Source organism: Ctenopharyngodon idella, chromosome 9 (genome assembly GCF_019924925.1).
Source record: "Ctenopharyngodon idella isolate HZGC_01 chromosome 9, HZGC01, whole genome shotgun sequence".
NCBI classification, from domain to species: domain Eukaryota; kingdom Metazoa; phylum Chordata; class Actinopteri; order Cypriniformes; family Xenocyprididae; genus Ctenopharyngodon; species Ctenopharyngodon idella.
In genome coordinates, this window is record NC_067228.1 from 32,414,315 (window position 1) to 32,436,217 (window position 21,903).

Genomic DNA, 21,903 nt, shown 5'->3' on the forward strand with positions numbered 1-21,903 from the left:
ATGATTATTGTGCAGAGTGAGCAGATGCATTTTAAATTATTGCAAAAAGCTTCATAAGCCAATAAACTGAACTTTATCACAAAAACCCAAATTTCACTGTTTTTTGGCCCTGGCACAAAATGACCAGCTATCATCATTTCACTAATCATATCATCAGCACAAATGCTAGTCAGGTGAACTCCCTCTATCATTCTGATTGGATTATAAGAGCAGACTGATTGCTATAAAAGGATCCATTCCAATCATTGCGTCAAAATGGCCTCACATGTAAGGGAATTGTTGCAAAGAATGTTGGACCTGAAAGAACCATTTACCGGATCATCAAGAACTTCAAGGACAGAGGTTCAACTGCAGTGAAGGAGGCTTCAGGATGTCCCAGAGTGTCCAGCAAGTGTCAGTGATCGCAAGTGTCTCCTCCTGAGGAATCTTGTCACCACCCGTGAAGAGCTGCTCAGTATCGGCAGCAGGTGGTTGTGAGTACAGTGAGGCCAAGACTTTGGGACAATGGCCTGGTGTCAAGAATGGCAGCAAAGAAGCCACTTCCCTCCAAGAAAACCATCAAGGACAGACTGAAATTCTGCAGGAAGTACAAGGATCGGACAGCAGAAGACTGAAGCAAAGTTATTTTCTCTGATAAAGCCTCCTTCCGAATGCTTTGGACATCTGGAAAATCGATTGTCCAGAGAAGAAAAGGTGAACGCTACCACGAGTCCTGTATCGTGCCAACAGTGAAGCATCCCGAGATAATCCATGTGTGGGGTTGCTTTTCATCCAAGGGACTGGGCTCTCACAATTCTGCCCAAAATCATTTCCATGAATAAAGAATGGTATCAAAACATCCTGCAAGAGCAACTACTCCCAACAATCCAGGAGCGATTTGGTGATAAGTGCATTCTCCAGCATGATGGAGCACCATATCACAATGCAAGAGTGATAATGAAGTGACTCGGAGATCCTTACATTGAAATTTTGGATCCGTGGCCAGGCAACTCCCCAGATCTCAATCCCATAGAGCAGTGCTCCTCAAACCTGTCCTCATCACACACACCCAAATCAAGTCTTGCAGTCTCTACTAATGAGCTGAGTTGAATCAGGTGTGTTAAATGAGGGAGACATACAAAATGTGCAATGGTGAGGGGTCTCCAGGACAGGTGTGAGAAACACTGCCATTGAGAACCTGTGGTCAGTCCTCAAAAGATGAGTGGATAAGCAGAAGTCCATAAATTGCGATCAACTCCGAGCACTAATAAGGCAAGAATGGATCACCATCAGTCCGGATTTGGCCCAGCAGCTGATATCCAGCATGCCAGAGCGAATTGCAGAGGTTATGAACAAGGTTCAATGCTTTTAATATTGACTCTTTGAATATATTCAATAGTTGCTTTTCCACCGTCGGGCAGAACGGTTCTTAGAATGGTAAGGAACGGTTCCAGTTGTGTTTCCACTGGAGCCTGGTACGGCACGGCACGATTACAAACTGTTCTCAGCCCGGAATTCTCGGACAACCGTGCCGAATCGAGCTGGTAGAATCCATGAAGTGACGTCGCCACACAGGATTGGTCACTTGTCTGTTGCCTGGCTACCAGTTTCTCTGTAGCTGGCTAAGCTCTCTATTTGAGTGAAGTAAACAAATTAATAATAAAATTAAAAGAAATATCTGATCATCCTCCATAACACGGTTGTTATTTACATATCATCAGTAAACCGTTGCGTTACCAAGGCAGCAACTTCATATTACATTCCAAAGAGCGGCCGTTAACAGCCCCACAGTGGAAAATGAACCCGTAACCGTACCATCCTGCCCAGATCGGCACAGAATGGAACGGTTCCGCAATAAGAACTGTTCGGCCCGACGGTGGAAAAGCGGCTAATGTTTGTGCCAATAAATTGAAAACTTCTGAAATGTTTTCCAGCATAAAAATAAAAACGTGAAAGAAAAAATCCAGTCAAGTTTATTTATGTAGCACTTTATACAATACAGATTGTTTCTTCACAGTGATAACAGGAAAATGATTCAGTGATGTAAACAGTTCATTTCTGCTGTAAAGCAGCTCTAAAATAAAACAGTCATTGTTCAGCTAAAGTCAGTTAGGTGTTGATTCATTTCCATAGTAAAGATCATCAATTATTAGATTAGTTCATTTCATCTATAAAACAGTTCAGGAGAAAAACAGTGATGTCACCGTCCAGCTCAGTTTGTAAATCTACAAATACTGAAGCAGCAAACCTCGCAAAACACAAAATTGATGCCACTGCCAATACTTTTGGCCACGGCTATAAATGGGGAAACAAGTACACAGAGGTACATTTGTGGTTCCTAACAGAGGACCAGATCAGCTTTTATACTGACAAACGTCTAATGTCAAATGGATTTAGATCCACATCAAAAGCTGAAGTGTGAGTATGTCCTCAGTGTGTGTGCTCATGTGTACCTGCTGTCCAGTGATGCCCTTGTAGCTTCTTTGTTTAGCTTTTTCCCCTTTCCTCCAGATTTCCTTAAACCACTATAAGAAACAACAGAGTCAGAAACACACATTAAACACAACAACACAAGACATAATGAACTTAAAATAAGAAAAAACATAATAACGTCACAGTTAGAGGCTCATTTATTGATACTGTAAGATGCTATGGAGGACAGTGGGGATTTTTTTGCACCAACCCAAAATCTGGAAATCTTCTTTTGGTTTTTCCAGCTGCATCATTAGACTCGTCTGAAATAAATAACAGAATTGTATCAGAACACAAAAACAGACAAACATCTGATGGCCAGGCTAACATGGACTGATTTGCACTTTCTTGTCGCAGAAATGAGAAACTCAAATTCACTTAACAGTTGGACTACTTTAACACACCATTTCGGTGCAAAACTTCTAGTGATCATGGCAAAAGTAGGACTTTCTGGAATGTTTCTGAATCTCATATATAAGAAATCAGCCATTATTTAGGTGCATATTGTCCCATCCAAACTGATTGGCACAAATTTTGTCATGTGTTTGTGCTTTATTTGACATTCCTTTCATGAATTATGCCAAGAAACACAGTCAGGGCGTGCAAACAAATGCCATCAGTAGATGCAATTTGAAATTTTTTTTTTTTTTTTTAAATTAACACTTTGATTGAGCAATGATTAAGATATCTTTTTAAGAAATTAATAACATAGACACATTACTGTCACTTTTGATCAATTTAAAGACATACATTGTTACAAAAAATACTATTTTAAATAAACTTAATTCATCTATATATATATTCCACAGATATATTGAGGAGCACAAATGATTTCAACACTGATAAAAAGAAATCAGCAAATCAGCATATTAGAATGATTTCTGAAGGATCATGTGACACTGAAGACTGGAGTAATGATGCTGAAAATTCAGCTTTGATCACAGGAATAAATTACATTTTACAATATATTCACAAAGTAAACAATTTTGTAATTTTGTAAACTTTTTCTTAATGACTTTGTTTCATATGTAATTGGATGAACCACTATTGAAGATATTGTAATACAGCTTATAAACACGTTGTACATTAAATTAACGCTCAAAGTAAACCAACCCTGAAGTCGCAGGAATTAACAAACAAGCCTCCATTTTAAACCAATGTTCGATAAATGTTCAATAACTGAAAATTATTTATGATAACCAGAGCTTGACATTAACTTTCTTGCTCACCAACACTGTCTAGTGGTTTTCCAAAGTTACTAGCCACTCAGCATTTACACTGATCACAATTTTGAGATCGATACCATGGGGAAAAAAACTACCATATAGAAATTTTTTAATATTATCTCATAATTTTTCAGCAGGTACAATAGGCTGCTGTCACTTTAAGACCTGACGCATGGATCCATTATACTGTTACACATGCGTTTTCTTTCTCAAATGACTGTGTTTACTTGAATACTCGCCAAAACCGACATTTTGTGTGTATTTTACAGTTTAAGCACAATAAGCAGCAAAAAATAATTCAATTTAGTACTGAGAGGCAGCTTTATATGCAGACACTTTGGGTGTGAGCACAAAATCTGCGGGAATGAGTAAAATTATGCGCAAAACATGCAATCCCATGGCAAAATTCAAGCCCTGTTCATCTGGAGCAAATGAAACAAGTGAGTGAGGGGAGGCGGGTTTGTGTGGTTCATCCAATCAGAATTTGGAGTCAGAACTATCTGTATAATAATTACTGAACAATAGATCTTTTTTTTATCATTTTGCTGTTGCTACATGGAAAATAGGTAATTGTAAAAAGCTCCATTCTACTGGGATTCTAAATCCAGTTACCTTTGACCTCTTTGCCCTTGCCTTTGGACTCTCTCTTCTTTACATTCCGTAGGAAGCTGGAGGGGGACGAGTCTTTGGGGGATGAGAGGGCGGGGCCCTGTGGATCCCTCTGCACTGATTGGCTGCTGCTTGTAACAGATCCTTCATCCTTTGGATGGTTTACAGGGGAAGATATGGCCACCGGCAGGGACAAACTCTCCTGGATTGATCTCTTACGAGGCGGTGGAGACTCGGGACTCACAGATTCACTCTCATCATCACCCTGAAAAAGAGACGAGCGCATCCAACGTCAAAGACAATGTTATCGTCCAAAAGAGATGTATTCGATTTTTACAGCAGCCAACTGCTCCTGAATATCTTGAGCTCTGTGACCTGTGCACATCCAGTCGGGGAGCTGAGCGTCTCTTTCAGTTTACTGCGGGACGGTGGCTGCCGTTTGGATCTTTGAGCCAGATGGGCCCTTGCACGATGGGCGCTGGTGTCCAAACGCTCCGTCTCAGGAACCACCTCACTCCAGTCTGCTCCTGGAGAACAATTCACTAAGATCATTAACTAATGCTTTTGCTCACACATTCCCTGTGCATTTTTTGTATTATATACAACATGGGCAGAATTTAAGACGCTCTGGTCCAACTGTACATAGTTTTATCAGGGATAATTGAATTTCTGTATCTCAGTGTCTGGCTGAGCTATGTTTGTCTGAATCAAAACATTAAGTTTAGCAGGCATATGAACATGAACCTATAAAAAAGAAAGGTGCGGTCACATTTGCCATTGCTCTGCAAAATTGAGGGTGTGAAATCCAGTCATTTCAATAGGGCAATCAAAAAGTTTTGTGTGAGAGCAAAAAAGGTCCCCATGAACATTTCGCTCGTGTTCAATGCTGATGTCAGAAAGCTGCTTGGTTTGAAAGTGACTTCTGTGTGAACAGGGCTTCATACATTGCTACGCTATTGACAATGGACCTTTTTTACCCTACAAAATTTCGCTAATGTGACCGCACCTAAAGAGTTTAACAAGGGTTGATCAATAAGACAAATCACAAATTCATATAGACAAGCAAAAACAGAAAAACATCAACAAACATGTTCTTTTAAGGCTGTTCAGACTATGTTTAACGCAGGATTGACATCTTTTCCACCCTATTTCAAGGTCCCTTTTAACCCCAACTAAAGCACTTGGGGTTAGTTCTGCTATTAACCTTTGATTATGAAGCTTTTTTGTGTTTGCAGTGCCAAACAACGTGGTGTTATGCTTTGGTGGTGGCGAACAGACAACCAATCATATACTAAACAATTCTTGCCTCATTAAATATTCATGTGATTTGTACCATCAGTCTTGAACATTGGGAGGGTCACAAAAACTTTAGATAGGAACATAGTAGTTAAAGAACTAGAATTTATTTCAAAGTAATATATTTGAACTATTTGGAAATAATATTTTTATTTTAAAATATGCACACATTCCATCTTAATCATATGCTGAATATATATATATATATTATATAATCACATGCTATATATATATATATATATATATATTTGCATCACTGGACTTTACTGTCGGCTGTTCAACATTTCTATCATAAAACCGTTGTCAAATATTAAATGCTGTTTTTTAAATGTCAATCAATTAAATGTCAATCACTTCGAGTGTGTTTGGGAAATGTCCCGCCCCTTTATCATAACTGCTGATAGTTTCAACACACTACTAACTAACTTAACCAGGCCCCGCCCCTTTATTTTGCATATGTCTTGGGCGGGAATTATTTAAATGAGGAATATTGTGACGTGTTTGTTTAAGGAAGAAACTCAAGACTACAATTGAGGCGTTTCAGGGAGTTCACTTTGCAGACCTTTTTCATGTCAAACAGCAACATTACACACTAAAGAAAGTTGAACATGTAAAATAAAAATAAAAAATAAACTTCTTGTCGAGTGGATTGAGTGGATTTCACATGTGAAAAGTCCATTACATGCTTATTTAGCTTAATGGTGCATATTTCTTGTTGCTATTCCTCAGTTTTTCTCTGTTTCTGTGACTGATCCCAACTATTTTTTGCATCTTATAACTTCAGTATGTGCTCAGCATGACCTCATAATCAATTAATCCTTTTTGGAATCAGACAGTTATAAAAAAAAAAAAAAAAAAAAACAACAACAACAAGAGATTGAACTCACCCAAAAGAAGTGAATCTGCAGACTTACTGCCTGACAGTGGAGACTCATGATGACCACTGCCAGATTCAAGCTTTGCCAGCTACACAAGAGAGATTAAAAGGTGGATGTCAGAGAACATGAAAGCTTTATGTGCAAGTTCATTTCTGTTTCATGTGAGGCGTGTTCTCACCCTCCGCTGCAGATCCTCTATCTGAGTTTTATATGCAGCCTCTTTCTCCTCCAGAGTTCTCCTTAACTCCTCCTCCCTCTGATCAAACTCCACCTCTCTACAACACACACATCCAGCCAATCAGAATGTTTGAATGTCCGCCAGAATGTTCTAATCTCTGAAATCTTTTAAAGGGTCATTCCAAATCTGTATAACGTTTCACTGTGAAACACTGAAGGAAATTTGAAGATTGTTCATACAATGAAAACATACCGTGACTATGGCAAAAAGAACAATAAAGCACAAAAAAAAAAACGAAAAACAAAACAAGTGGCAGACTATATTCCCAGAGTTTGGCGATGACAGAAGGACTGTCAAATCAAAATTTATTTAGACACCTTGAACATTTCATTCATTAATACAGTTTATTCACTATAGTTTAAAAAAATGGTAATGAAATATGACAAGATCTCAGAGTTAAACTGTGTCAGAGAAAAAAAATTATGAAAAAAAAAAAATATGTCAGATAACACTTAAGCAAAACATGGTCAGGTCAAAGTGTCTGAATAATTTTTGGTTCCAAATTTATCAATTTTACTGGTAGTCCACTGTATGAAGAATTTTTGGGTATAATATGTCACAGTTTACTTTATTTTGCTATCCTCACTTACATAAATGAACTATAGTGTCCTGCACCCACTTGTAAAAATATATCAAAAATGTCTGAATAATTTTTTGTGTTTGTTTGTTTGTTTGTTTATTTATTTGTTTGTTTGTTTGGGGTGTAATTCCACACTCCAATCCAGAAGGGGATGCACGCGGTAATGCAACGCTGGCTGAAGAACAGATGCTCTATGCATAGATATTTTTACGTGTAATCTCTCAGCCAGTGTTTCAATAAAACACAAAACAGCTTAAGAATAATATCTCACGTAGCATTACATTTACCTCAGGCAAGTCATTTAGTGTCCACAGCATATTAGTTCACTAGAGAAATGAACTTTAGAGGGGAGCATTTCACTAAATATATGCACTATATTAGCTTATATTATATTCATTATATTTACTTTACCTGTTAAAAGACTTGACATTAAATGGCATTATATTAATGGAGAGGTTAGTGTAGACGTCTCGACTCACTTCTGCTGATAGTCTTTGAGCAGTTTCTTGGCTTTGCTGTATTTTTTATCCAGAGCTTCATATTGGCTCTGCGTGTCATTGAGCTGTTCGTTGATGCTTTTACAGAGAGCTTGAGCCTCCAGCCAGTTCTTCTCCATCTGAGCGATTCTCTCAGAGTTCTCCTGAACGCTCCTCTCTAACTGAGCTTCCCTCGCCTCCCACGCCGCACGCTCCTCTGACGACTCCCTCAACTACAACATCAGCCAAACATTACTGTTAAAACACACAGAAACACCTGTATGTTTGATATCAATGGATAACATGGTTCAAAAGTTCGTACTCTCTCTTTCAGTTCATCTACTTCCGCCTCTGCAATGGTGTGTTTTATTTGGAGCTGAAATTAAAACAGAATATACAAAAAAAATTAGGAAATCATTCATGTCAATCTATTAAAAAATAATAAGTGTAATGAAAAGCACAAGACCTGCTACCTCTTTAAATCTGAACATTAGCTGAGCAGTGTCCATGTTTGATGGCAGGAACATTTCTTCACTCTCAGGCAGGTCGAACACTTCCACATTCCTCCTGCCGAAACTGGAACCCAGGATGCCATCCTCCCCTCCTTCCTCCTCATCCTCGTAGTGCTCGTCCTGTGAAGACATCAGAGACACAGATATGATGGAGCACACAGAACAAGAAACAGCCAGTCCAAAAATAGTGCAAAGTTATAAATAAACAAATATGATGAACAAATACCATGAGCTGAATTATTTTCCTCTTATTTTACATAACTGATAAAACATTAACCTTTTAGAATTCACTGGCAAAACATACCTGAAAAACACAGTGGTTCAACAGGTATAAACAACCCGATTTCAATTTTGAATGAGCTCACAAATCTGTTTCCTCATTCAACATGGTGCATTTTTACATATTTTTGCATACTTGAGAACATTCAACACAAAGCAGCACTGAAGAAATGACTGTTGAAAAAGACTGAAGATGCTTTAACCTGGCTGTGTAGTATTCTAGCCTGAGAACACATTTTCTTCTTTCCACTGCACTACTTTTCCAGGTTTTTCTATGTAACCGCGCTAGACAGATGTGTTTGATCATTGCGTTCGCATCTCGCATCCTTTTCAGCATCTAGTGCATGACATGGCATTCTAAAAATGCAATTCCTTACGGAGACATTCACACAGAGTGTGTTTCTGTAGTTAAAATCACGAGAAGCAGGTTTGCAAAAAATGCAAGGTCTAGAGACAGGTTTTTTTAAAAGGGATAATTCACCCAAAAATGAAAATTCTGTCATTATTTATTCAGCCTCAAGTTGTTCCAAACCTGTATGAGTTTCTTTCTTCTGCTGAACACAAAAGAAGATATCCTATCGGTAACCAAACAGTTGATGGACCCCATTGACTTCCATAGTATGGGGGGAAAAACACTATGGAAGTCAACGCTGGCCCATTAACTGTTAGGTTACCCATATCCTTCAAAATATCTTTTGTGTTCAGGCAGAAGAAATTCATACAGATTTGAAACAACTTGTGGGTGAGTAAATGATGACAGAATTTTCATTTTTGGGTGAACTATCCTTTTAAAAGTTGAACTTCTTTTAACTTGAGCGGCACATTTTTAGAATGTCATGTCATGCGCGAGATGCTGCGAAAGACGCAAGCACAACTGTCAAACACGTCCATCTAGTGCATGTTTACATAGAAAAACAATGGAATGCAAAAAAGCGTTGTGTGAATGGACCCTAAAGGTGCAGTCACATTAGCAAAATTTTGTTGAAATTTCACAGGCAAATAAAGGTCCACTGTCCATTGTCAATAGTGTAGCGATGTATGAAACAGCTTACATGAAATTCACTTTCAAACCACTTTCAAACTGGTAAAAGCAGCAAATTCGCAAAACTTTTCTGCTCTCACGCGAAAATCCAGGTTCTGTGGATTCCTATTAAAATTACTGGATTTTGCCAAACAAAGGTAAATATGACTGCACCTTAAAACCCTCTTACAAAATTCAAATAAAGTAAAAAAGGTACATCTGGATCATGATGTCAAAGTTTAGCATGGCCTAGTTAGCCCCTGCTGGTAGATGCCGTAACTATCCAAATCATGTTTCTTGATTCTTGATTGTTATCATAAATAACATGACGCAAAGCACTTACTTAGAGGAAGTAAGCAAACTGGCACACTCTTATCAACTTATAATAAAATAATACACTTTAGGAGTCTTTAGGAACTACTAAAAACCAATAATTAACAATTAACATCAACAATAACATATCCAGGAACATTCAAAAGTGTACTGATATTAAACTAGGGTACAAAGTAACTCTATATACACTATACCAAACAATTATGCATAAGCACTGATGTAAGCAAAAAGGCCCATGAGATGTGTTTGACTGACCTCTTCAGTAGATTGCTCGTATGTGTCGTCCACCTGCTGCTGCTGCTGCCGTTCCTGCTCGAGGGTCTCGCTGATCAGCCGTGCCACCTCACTCTGAGTGCCTGGCTTCTCTCGGCCAATCAGAAACCTGCATGGGGGTAAGTGACAGGTGAGCATGACGGAAACAAGGATGATTACGTGTGTAACGTATACTGATCTGCTGGTCAGGTAGAGAGGAAACAACGAAGCCTGTGTGAGTGTGCATATTGTTTATTTGCATGTGGTGAACTCAAAACCTTCAGCCCAGAGACTAGAGAGAAATATGAGCATTAAGCATTAATTTTTCTTTTTTTTTTTATTTGAGGCAATTGCCAGGGAGTAAATAGAGCACAACTGTAAAGTCATTCTTGGTGTGAACAGGCCTTTATGTTTAGGAATTTAACAATTCTGGTTCTGTAACGTTTTCATTAGTGATTCTTCTAGGGCCGGATTCACAAAACATTCCCTCAAGCCATCCTAGGTGTGTATGACTTTCTTTTTTCTGATGAATACAATCAGAGATATTAATAAATATCCTGACGCATCCAAGCTTTATAATAGCAGTGAACGATACCAACGAGTATGAGCTGAAGAAGTGCCTCCATCCACATCCATCCATCATAAACGTACTCCACATGGCTCCGGGGGTTAATGAAGGCCTTCTGTAGCGAATCGATGAGTTTGTGTAAAAAAAAAATACCATAATTAACAAGTTATGAAGTAAAATATCTAGGTTCCGCCAGACCGCCTTCCATATTCATGTTACGAAAAAAAGAAACTGGCGTCACATCAGTTAAACCTTTTCCGTAAGTTGAATACTGAAGGCGTAGGACGTAGCGCAAGCTTTTTGAACTGCGAGAGGCGTTGCGCTTTCTTCCTAAGTTGAATACGGAAGGCGGTCTGGTGGAAGCTAGATATTTTACTTCATGACTTGTTAAAGCTTCGCTTCAGAAGGCCTTTATTAACTCTCCGGAGCCATGTGGGTGATGGATGGATGTGGATGGAGGCAATTTCTTCAGATCATACTTGTTGGTATCGTTCACTGCCATTATAAAGCTTGGATGCGTCAGGATATTTATTAATATAACTCAGATTGTGTTCATCAGAAAGAAGAAAGTCATATACACCTAGGATGGCTTGAGGGTGAGTAAAGCTTGGGGTAATTTTCATTTGAAAGTGAACTAATCCTTTAAGCATTTAATCGATGCAGGGAAAAGGATCTGTTGTTGATCACTGATTTCTTTAAAGGGGTCCTATTATGCTTCTTCACCTTTTCAACTTTAGGTAGTGTGTAATTTGTGTGCTGTTTGAGCATGAAAAAGACCTGCAAGGTTACTAAGCTCAAAGTTCACTCCAAAGGGAGATATTCTCTTTAACAGAAAACACTTCAAGAACTACAACAAACACCTCATTGGGGCTACAACACGCTTCTTCCGGGATCTTGTGAAGTCACAATGACACTCATTTAAATAATCCCCACCCACAGAATATGCAAAAAAGAGGGTGAGGCCCGGTTGAGCTGTGCTAGAGAACATGAAGACCTGCTTTAGTAGCCTGATCCTTGGGAACTTACTACGCTGAAACGTCCTGTAAAATCTGTGCTTGCAGCCACAGGACTGATTTTGTAAAGTTTGTTGTACATTTATCCCGTTCAGCTTGCCATTTCTTTCAAATATAAGTGTTTATAATAGGTCTGAGGTCTGAAGGTGGAATTGGGCATTTTTTGAGCTCTGCAGACGAAGCTTCCTTAGCCGCAGCATCAGCTTGTTCATTCCCTGTAATACCACAATGCTCTGGTACCCAACAAAAAAAGGATTTAAAATTCTGTTCCCTCAAGGACCACAAACTATTTAAAGTTTCCACAAATGCTGGGTGTTCATATTTGGAAGATGCCAGAGTCTAAAGACAAGATTTTGAGTCTGTCATTAATAGGAAATTTCGCTGCTGAGAAGATTTAATATGCTGCAATGCCAAAATGATAGCATTGGCTTCTGCAGTGAAAACTGAACAATAATGAGGAATCTGCACTCCACTTTTCTGATGATTGACCACAAAGCCAGCTGAAACATGATATTCAGTCTTTGACCCATCTGTATAAATTGGGATATATAATGGAAAACTTTCTCTGATGCTTAAAAGTTGTTTGTGGTAATCATTTGGATGAGTTTGAGATTTTTTGTTTCTTGTTAGATCCATGATTATGACTGGGTTTTTGATACTCCAGGGGGGAATACTACTAAAGTGTGTCTGGCTCAATACATTTAAATCAACTTTTATATTTTCCTGGTTTCCTTGGTTTTTTGTCATTCAGCAAAGATAACTGAGGTGAAAAAAACTGCTTGGTAAACTGGATTATTTTTGTTGGTCAATAACTTTGTTGTGTATTGCAGGGCTAATTTAAAGTCAGCATGAAATCAAAATTGACAACTCTTATTTTTTATGGAATATTGTAGTATTTATTATCAATAATTTATCCGTGCACTTCATTATTTGTTTAAAATTCATGTGTCCTCATAATCTTTAATCAAAAACATTAACCTGCCCTCCCACTCAAAAAGACTCGTCTCTTCCTGTCACATGCTATGGCGCGAGGGCGGAGCTATCTGGAACTGCCAGCAGATCCAGTGACATAAGGGGTAAATGCTGCTGCTGAGACTGATGCCAGTCATTGGGGTGTACAGTACCCACAAACATTGAAAGGAACCTGATGGAGGACACGCTCAGTCAGTCAGGCTGCGTGTCCACTGGAGCAGAGCAAGCGACCAGAGCGTTTTTAGATTCATTCCTATGGAAGTTGAGTTTAACTTACGCGCGAACGTGAAGCTCAACTTCCATAGGAATTATACGAAAGTGCTCGCTCCACATCAATGGATACACACCGTCAGTCAGTCAGTCTCTCACGCTCTCTCTCTCACTGTTCAGTGCCGTTGACTGTCCTCGTCGTCGTCATCCTCAATAAATAAAAGTTCTTACAGTAACGTGAGGGTGCTAGCAGTGAGTCCGGTGGAGAGAAATCCCCCGCAACTGACTGCAAACGGGCATTCCTCCATTTTGTTAGCAACACCCAACTACCAAGGATCCAATCAATTCCCGAAGGACGAAATCAAGTCCCGCCCTCTCATTTCAGATGCCGTTTCACTCGGATAGATGTCACAGTAGAGAAGAAAAGACAATCGCAACTTCCTTTTCATGCCAACTTTAAGACGTCTATTCTCCAGGAAGTGTTCATTTGCCTCAACATACAAACTCTGAATTGGTGATGTTCTGAAGGCTCCAATATAGATAGAGATAGAGCAACTTTAAGGGTGTGTTCACACTTGTAGTTCTGTTATCTTAGGGTGTACTCACACTAGGCATGGTTGCCTTGAACCGAGCCCGAGCGCGATTGTCCCCCCTCCCTACTCCCCCGATGGCCTACACTTAACGTTCCGGGCCGGAGCACGCTTGCGTCATATATGATGCAACTTTTTAAACTGAAGAAAACAGGAAGAAATGCACTTTCACTAAGATATTGCCTAATATATTTATCATTTATGCTATGCAGCAATTTTCACTTGCTTTTTTCAGAGGATTATTACAAAGGCAGCTGACGTTAAAGGAGGAGTTTGCAGCTTTACTCCCAAACTACAATTCCTGTTCATCAGTAAGGTGAGAATCAGACCCGTTATAAACCCAAATACACTCAAATTAAGTACATGAATTGAAAAGTGTACTATCAGAGTAGTAATAAAGATGTTTGCCGTCATAATGATGACAGTAGCGCACACAAAAGTAGTAGCTGTTCCGTGCTCAGGCACGGTTAGTGCTCACACTGCATGCGAACCGCGCTCGAGCCCAACCGAACTGTGCTCTGGCCCACCTCTTCCAAGCGAGCCAGGGACAGCTAAACGAACCGCGGCCGGGCACAGAACGGAGCGATCACACTTGTCAAACGAACCAGCCTTTGGGGGGTCAAACGCGCTCGGGCACGGTTCAGAGGGCCTAGTGTGAGTACACCCTTAGTTCTTTTGGTCTGGAACAAAAACGTCCTGGTTCGCTTAGAGTTCACACTGTAATTTTTAACACCAAACCTAAATTTTAATAATAATAATAATAAACGGCTTTAATGACGTATATTTTGCAACAGAACTTACCAAACATCCAAAACAATGCTCTGGCTAAATGTGCTGACTGTATGTACGTACATTTGATGGTATTTTGACCAGCTGTGAACTTGTGAAGAGCATAAAAATGTGTAAAGGAGTCAAAACAGCAGAAGGTATCCCTCCATTACACACAAATTAAGATCTGCTACGAGGAAATGCAGTTCTAACGCCTGTGCCGAACTGTAATGGGTATAGCTCCTATAATGAGAAAAACCAGGAATTCTTGAGCATTCTGTCCTTTTTAGGGTTGCATCTTGTGACATCACAACCTGTTTTTTGTTCATTTTGATGTCTTGGGTCTGTGTTGCATTCAGATTTCAGTTGAACCGCACCAGAGTTCGTTTGGAAGTGGACCGAAACTCATCTTTTCAGGAGACTCAGTCCGCTTGTTTGGTGCAAACCAGGGTTCGGATGGCAGCGTTCACACTTATTCAAATGAACCACACTAACAGAGCAATCACACCAGAGTTCGTTTTAATCAAAAGTGTGAACACACCATAAGCCCCTTTTCATCATGTAAAACAACAGCTATGATAGGTGGCTTTACATGTCAGGTGTTTAAGGTCAGATTAAGGTGTGATGTGGCACACATTACACAGTTGAAAGTCTGAAAACACAAGATTATTAGAAAAGTCTAATGACCGCATTTAACTAACTAGACTGAATGTGAGATTTTTACACCCTTTCCTAAAACATCTAACCCATAACAGAAGCATTATTCTTTATGTAACTTTTTTGGTTGAGCCCCCCTTTAAACCTTTAAAAACATCTGACGGAGCGGCGAGTTCACAAAAGCATCTTGTGATGCTGTTCGCTGAAGAGATGCTGTTCTATGGCGAGGATCTTCTGTTCCAAATTGGCATTTGGCGTCACTTTATAAAGCAGAGAGCCAACCACCATTCACACACTCGAATGCCTTTGCCACGGCTGTTTTCGCTTTTTTGTTTTTCGGATCTCCCGTGCCTCCCCCTGAACATCTGCGCACCCCACACTTTGAGAACCACTGCTGTAACTGACAGGACTGACCTGACAGTTCCCTTCGTGTTCTTGAGGACGGTCGCAGCAAAGAGTTGTGTCACACCAACCAGACTGATGCCATCCACCTCCACAATCTGATCATTCACCTGGATCCTGGAACAGAACATGAGGAGGTTTAATGTTAAAATGACAAAAATAACCTTGATTTCATGTGTCTCATTAAGCAACTATTAATGTATTCTTAGTTACAAACAGAACAGCAAACTATATTAGCGACAAACACCTCAAACCAGTGTTGCGAAATGTTAGTTTTAAAAACTACCCATTCTTGCATTGTTATATGCATATATTCATCATTGTTTATTCCTAATAAAAAGTAACTTAAACATGAAAAGTATTTTAGATATTTTTGCTTAAATGATTTGCTGCTCAATTATCATCAATTATTTTTGATGCTCAATTTATTATCAATGTTGAAAATCTGATTACAAAACACACGTCGCCCTCAACAAAGCTCCAAACCACACTGTAATGTGATCCTCTAAAAGATGATGTCAAACATCTGGATCTTTTCATTCCATGTACTTCACACTGTTGTCAATGTGCTGCTAAATGCTGCACTGTGACATGTGAAATACATGCTAAGCACATGTTCATGACACCACGAACAAGTAAACATCTCTCTGGGTAATACAGACTGCTAACATTTCTCACACCTAATCTGCACTCATGACCCACTAACTATACATCATAACATGTTTATGACTGACGCCTCTGAGGCCTGATACCCAGCTGGATTGCTTTTTCCAAACAGCATTGAGTATTTCAAACAGTCTGCTTTAAAAAGCCATTCAGCAGTTTGCGGTGAGTGCTGAGAGTCACGGGGAAGAGGAAGAGTGTGTTTTCCGTACTGTGACAGAGACGGTGTGTTTGGACAGAGGATGTTCAACACCCATCAGAGAGATCAAACATGTGTGTCCTGCTCCAGCTGCCCTCAGGAAGCAGCACATGAAGACATGCCCACCACTACTGCAGCTGCAAAATGACCCTAACGGGGTTCACCGGCATGTGTACTGTTCAAAACTTTGGGGTTGGTCAGATTTTTTAAATGTTTTTGAAGTCTTTTATTCTCACCAAGGTTGCACTTAATTGATTAAAAATACAGTAATATTGTGAAATATTATTACAATTTAAAATATAACTTTTCTATTTGAATATATTGTAAAATGTAATTTATTCTTTTAATCAAAGGTGAATTTTCAACATCATTACTCCAGCCTTCAGTGTCACATGATCCTTCAGAAATCATTCTGATTATCAAAAAAACAGTTGTGCTGCTTCATATTTTTGTGAAAAGCGTGACATTTTTCAGGATTCTTTGATGAATAGAAAGTTTAAAAGAATCACATTTATTTGATAGAAATAAAATATAAAAATGTAAAACTTTGTCACATTTGATAAATTTAATGCATTCTGGCTGAAAAAAAAAAAAGGATTATTAAAAAAAAAAAATCTTACTGTGTATATATAGTCTGATTAGGATGATATAATTTATAATATATAATAGAGCTGCACGAATCTTGATAAATTAAGAATCACATTTTTTTCTTTTAAATAAGGATAACAATTCTGTACAGACAAAGTAAACAAAATAACACGTAACTTACTAGAGGCTTTGACAAAATGTTAATTGCTGCAGTCATAATTTAAACATTAAAAATGTTTAATTAATTTGAATGAAGTATTAAAAAAATCGTTTGATTGAATGATTGAATGTAGAGCCGCACGATTAATCTTAAAAAGATTGCGATCTCCATTCAAAACCCACACTATCTTATTTTATTAATGACAACAATTCGCCAGTGTCTATTAAACTTTTGACAAAATCATATCTGAACATTCAAATCTGTGTTTGTGCTGCCATGGTGAGCCAGAGAGAGTAGTTTTGAACCACACATTAGTTATTTCTGTTACAAATATTCAAATGATCACAGAAGTACTGAGATAAAAGTTTTAAGTTAGTATATAAACACTGATGTCTATGATAGCGATCAAAATAGAGCGAACCACCTTTTAAAACTAACTTAGCGTTTCAAATAACGGTTGTACCAATTACATCTTACGCCACAAGCAGGCGACAAGTGACTGTTAAAGAATGTATTTGTCATTGAATCATTCATTCAAAAGATTCGTTCAAAAATTCATCCAGTAATGAAACAGGTATTTATTAAAGGAACACTCCACTTTTTTTGAAAATAGGCTCATTTTCCAACTCCCATAGAGTTAAACAGTTGAGTTTTACCGTTTTCGAATCCATTCAGCCGATCTCCGGGTCTAGCGGTACCACTTTTAGCATAGCTTAGCATGCGTAATATCATTGCGCCTGCTGCACCCATGGTATGGCAGCAAAGTTCCTTGATCATTACGCCGGAATGAGAGTATAGTTCCTAGCCATATCGGAATTGCAAATCGCAACTTTTCATTTTCCGTCGGACTTAGTACATGATGTAACTACAGAAGAGTCAAGTTTTAAATAGGAAAAATATTGAAACTCTTTGGTCATTTTTGAGCGAGATGCTAACGGTCTAATCAGATTCAATGAACTATGCTAAGCTATGCTAAAAGTGGTACCGCCAGACCCGGAGATCGGCTGAATGGATTCGAAAACTGTAAAACTCAACTGATTAACTCTAGGGGAGTTGGAAAATGAGCCTATTTTCAAAAAAAGTGGAGTGTTCCTTTAATGAGTCACTGAATTCGCTCAAAACCATTTTTTTTTTTTTTTTTTTTAAATAATTCATTCAAACATTTTTCCAGCAATTAGAGTCTAGCAATTAACATATTGTCAGAACCTCTAGTAAATTACATGTTATTTTGTTTGGTTGTATATTCAGAATTGTGGGAGAATCAATCGTGATCTCTATTTGAAACCAAAAAATCATGATTATCATTTTTTCCAGAATCGTGCAGCTCTAATTCAATGACTCACTCATAAGTACTTCACTTGTTTCATTACAGGATGAATCAGCGTTTTTGAATGAATCTCTTGAATTAATGATTCAATGACAAATACATTTTTTAACAGTCGCTTGTCGCCAATTACTGGTGTAATGATTTAACTGATCCAATCTTTATTTGAAGCATCCAGTTACTTTCGTAAGGCGATTTGCTCTATTTTGATCATTACTGTAGACACTAGAGTTCATATTCAAATTCTAAACCTTTATCTTTGTTCTTCTGTGATCATTTGAATATTTGTAACAGACACAACCATACTGTGATGTTCAAAAGTGATGTTGCGAAGCTGTTTCATACCTATACATATACTCTGGGTCAGCGACAGCACCAACGCAGATTTGAATGTTCCGCTGTGATTTTGTCAAAGGTTTAATAGACACAGGCGAGTCATTTAGGAATGAGATTATGTGGGTGTTTGAATCTTTTAACAATTAATATATTATATCAGGACCTGTTGAGGAGAGGTGTGCTCCCACTTTTCTAAGAAATCAGACCTGTGTATTTTTGTGTGATGGATGAAAAACAGGTGTAAAAACCCACAGTAAACTCCATGTAAAGGAGGCTACATGTGAGCTTCCAAATGTATGTCATAATGACATATGTCCTAATGTAATCTTTTGACCAATCCGAAGATCTCACCTCCCATCTCTCTCTGCGGCTCCATCCTGTGTGATGGTCTTGACGAAGATGCCCAGTTTCTCCAGACCCTGGTCTGCCCCAACACCCATCCCTATGATACTGATCCCCAGCCCTTTATCACCTACACAAAGAGTAGAGAGAGAAAAAGAGACAGACAGGTCTTGAAAAATGCCATATCACAGACTTTTACTGAATTAGAAACATCAGTTCAGAAGCAATTGATGCAGACATACTCTAACATTCACAGTTCCTCCCCAGTTCAAGCAAAACATTTATTAGAACTAAATTAAAAGTGCTTTGTTCAGAAATTATGGCGAAGAGTTTACAAAAATGAAATCATTAATATGTAATTGCCGACATTTACTAATACTAATATTGTGACAACACCTTCAAATGTTGAAAATACTGACCTCTCGTTTTAATCGATTCTCATTTTGATAAACCGATATCGATTCTTAAATCATACGAATCAATTTTTTGGTCTATGCCATTTTCAGTTGATGTGTGAACAAAACATCTCTAAAAATTATTTGTAGCACACCTAAGATCCAATACTCACAATAAGCTTGGTGCTTTGTTAGTTTTTATATGAAACAAAGTCTTAACTTTCAAATTATGTCAATTGTATTGCAAAATTCATAAATACCATTTTTTCATAAAATTCATAAATACCATTTTTGGCACACTTTAGTGTGGTGTGACAGATTGCTGTAGCGCCTCAGTTTACGTGAAGCGACACGTGAAGCGATCATCTCTTTACATCACTTTACTACAAGTTACAGCACGGAATAAGCAATGAATATTATGCTGAAAGATACAGTAGGATGTATTGAAATCTAACTATCCTGTCTAATGAAATCGCTCAGTGTTTCAAGTGACGTCAATAAAATAGCTTGTAAACAATGTCATGTAACGTTACATTTACCATTTAATTTGCATATCTTGATAGTTAGCTAGAAAAATGAACTCTAGATAGGAGCATTTTGCTTCATTATATTTTATGTAACTTGTTCTTCAATATTTAATGTTTGAATAAATAGAAAGTAATCATGAAAATTGCGTCAGTGCCCAGCCCTAAAAGATACAGCAGCAAAAACAGTTTAGGATGGATCAGTGAGTCAGTGAGGGGATGGAAAAAATATAAAAGAAAACTAACATTATGGCTGTTTCTGGTGTGGAAAAACCCTGGCTGTTTCTCAATTCCAAGAACGCAGGAAACGGACTTGCGTTCTCGTGGAGTCCGGTCTTGCCAGGCGACCTTGAAAGAACGAACTCAGAAGGACGCGAGGACACAGAACACATCATTTGAGAATTGAGATGTGCTGCGATCTTGACCGTCTCAGCATATTATAAGTAGCGGCTAATGCACAATAAATGCAACATAACATCACAAACAAATGTCATAACCTATTAAAAGACTTCTATCATATTATTATAGACATTTTCATAAAATGTTATATATTTTTTTATTTTACCGTGTGTATTTATGAAAATGAATACCCTTTGTGTTACCTATGCTTTGTCAATGTTAAAATTATTTTTTATATGTCAATAAAAATACTGCAGGCTTTCTTCAGGTTATCGCTTTATTAAAATTAAGCAAAACAAACGGACAAATGTTTACTTTCACGAGCCGTCACGTATATATGCAAGCTTGTAGCGGGAATCTCATAAGTGGGAACGAGAACTTAAAAGCTTGCAGGCTTCCGTACGTCGACCGCCCGAAGCATCTTCTGGGATTTTTAATGATTCGATTCTCTCAAGTCTGCATTCGATGCATCCACGATATCAATAACACATCCAGGTACTTTCATGCGTCCTCTGTTCTTGTGTTCTTGAGTATTGGAACTGAACTTCGACGGTTGATGACGACGTAAAGCAAGAACACAAGGACGCAAGATCGCTTAAGAACACATATTGAGAAACAGCCCCTTTATAACATTTTAAGTTAATTGATAACAAAGAAAAAAAAAAAGAGGTTCAGAATACAGCCTTTAAAAGTCAAACTGATTTGACTGTTGTTGTTTTTTTTTAAATCTATCAATCCCAGAAAATGTATTTTGTGAAAGACATCCTTACCTTTCTCTATCTCCACAGGAAACACATCCATCTTCTCCACCCGTTTCTCCAGCTCATACTCCGCAGACGCGGCCACAGGATCCACGTCGTCATTCCTCCGGTCGTAGTCTTCATTAGAGAACGTGCTGTACACCTGAGACACCACAAACACAACTCATGACTCAAACTGTTCGAGATCAATTACAGATAATAACACACAACTATTCATTTACTTTCATAATCTTTAAGATGGCTTATTGTGTGTATTATTAAAATGAGACCCCTTCCTAGATCACAGGTCAGTATTTCAGTTATTGCAAAAACAGTGGATATATCTCTGAAACCAAAACATCAAAGCTGTAATCAGTTTCTCTACAGTCTTGCCAAAGGAGTGCTTCCTCTCTGCTACAATATCAGCCCGGTGAAAGCAACCCTTGTCTGCTAAAAAGAAAATCACTTCAAAACAATTACTGCACACACACAAAATCATTTATTACAGATTTACTCAATCTTTATAGTCAATTTTAGTCAAAAAAAGTTAAAAAATCTGATATCTTATGAAACATTATGATGGTTTTACAGAATTTGGGGGTCAGTCCTGCAGTGCAGCTGCTCTTACAGAAACTGTCTAATACAGAACAAACAACAACCATAAAGGACACAAAACCTCAGTAAACTAGGCCACAGCTGAGAAAGTCAGAGGATACAGAAAGAAACACAGAGTGCCACTGCTTGTAATTTTATGGGATCATTTTATTATTACTTTTTATTTTCGCTGAACATTTTTTAAGCCACAAACGACAGTCTTACTAAAAAATAATAATAAAACTGCAGAAAATTCTCTCTTGTGGCAGGTCATGGTCAACTAACATGTCAAAGTATTACAAAGTTGA

General features: G+C 38.2%; 1 protein-coding gene across 3 annotated transcripts in view; it reads right to left on the minus strand.

Annotated features, from left to right (window-relative positions):
- Positions 1-21,903, minus strand: part of ppp1r9ala (protein phosphatase 1 regulatory subunit 9A-like A) — a 67,594-nt gene that overhangs the window by 13,344 nt on the left and 32,347 nt on the right. For all 3 annotated transcript variants that reach the window (XM_051905067.1, XM_051905064.1, XM_051905065.1), the window contains exons 3-15: positions 21,032-21,164; positions 18,953-19,073; positions 15,344-15,448; positions 10,155-10,281; positions 8,228-8,386; positions 8,077-8,130; positions 7,758-7,987; positions 6,639-6,735; positions 6,470-6,548; positions 4,662-4,813; positions 4,290-4,551; positions 2,663-2,714; positions 2,433-2,504 (exon numbers count right to left, since the gene is read on the minus strand). In XM_051905067.1, the coding sequence (XP_051761027.1) occupies positions 2,433-2,504; positions 2,663-2,714; positions 4,290-4,551; positions 4,662-4,813; positions 6,470-6,548; positions 6,639-6,735; positions 7,758-7,987; positions 8,077-8,130; positions 8,228-8,386; positions 10,155-10,281; positions 15,344-15,448; positions 18,953-19,073; positions 21,032-21,164 (1,643 nt within the window). The remainder of the gene's footprint in view (positions 1-2,432; positions 2,505-2,662; positions 2,715-4,289; positions 4,552-4,661; positions 4,814-6,469; positions 6,549-6,638; positions 6,736-7,757; positions 7,988-8,076; positions 8,131-8,227; positions 8,387-10,154; positions 10,282-15,343; positions 15,449-18,952; positions 19,074-21,031; positions 21,165-21,903) is intronic.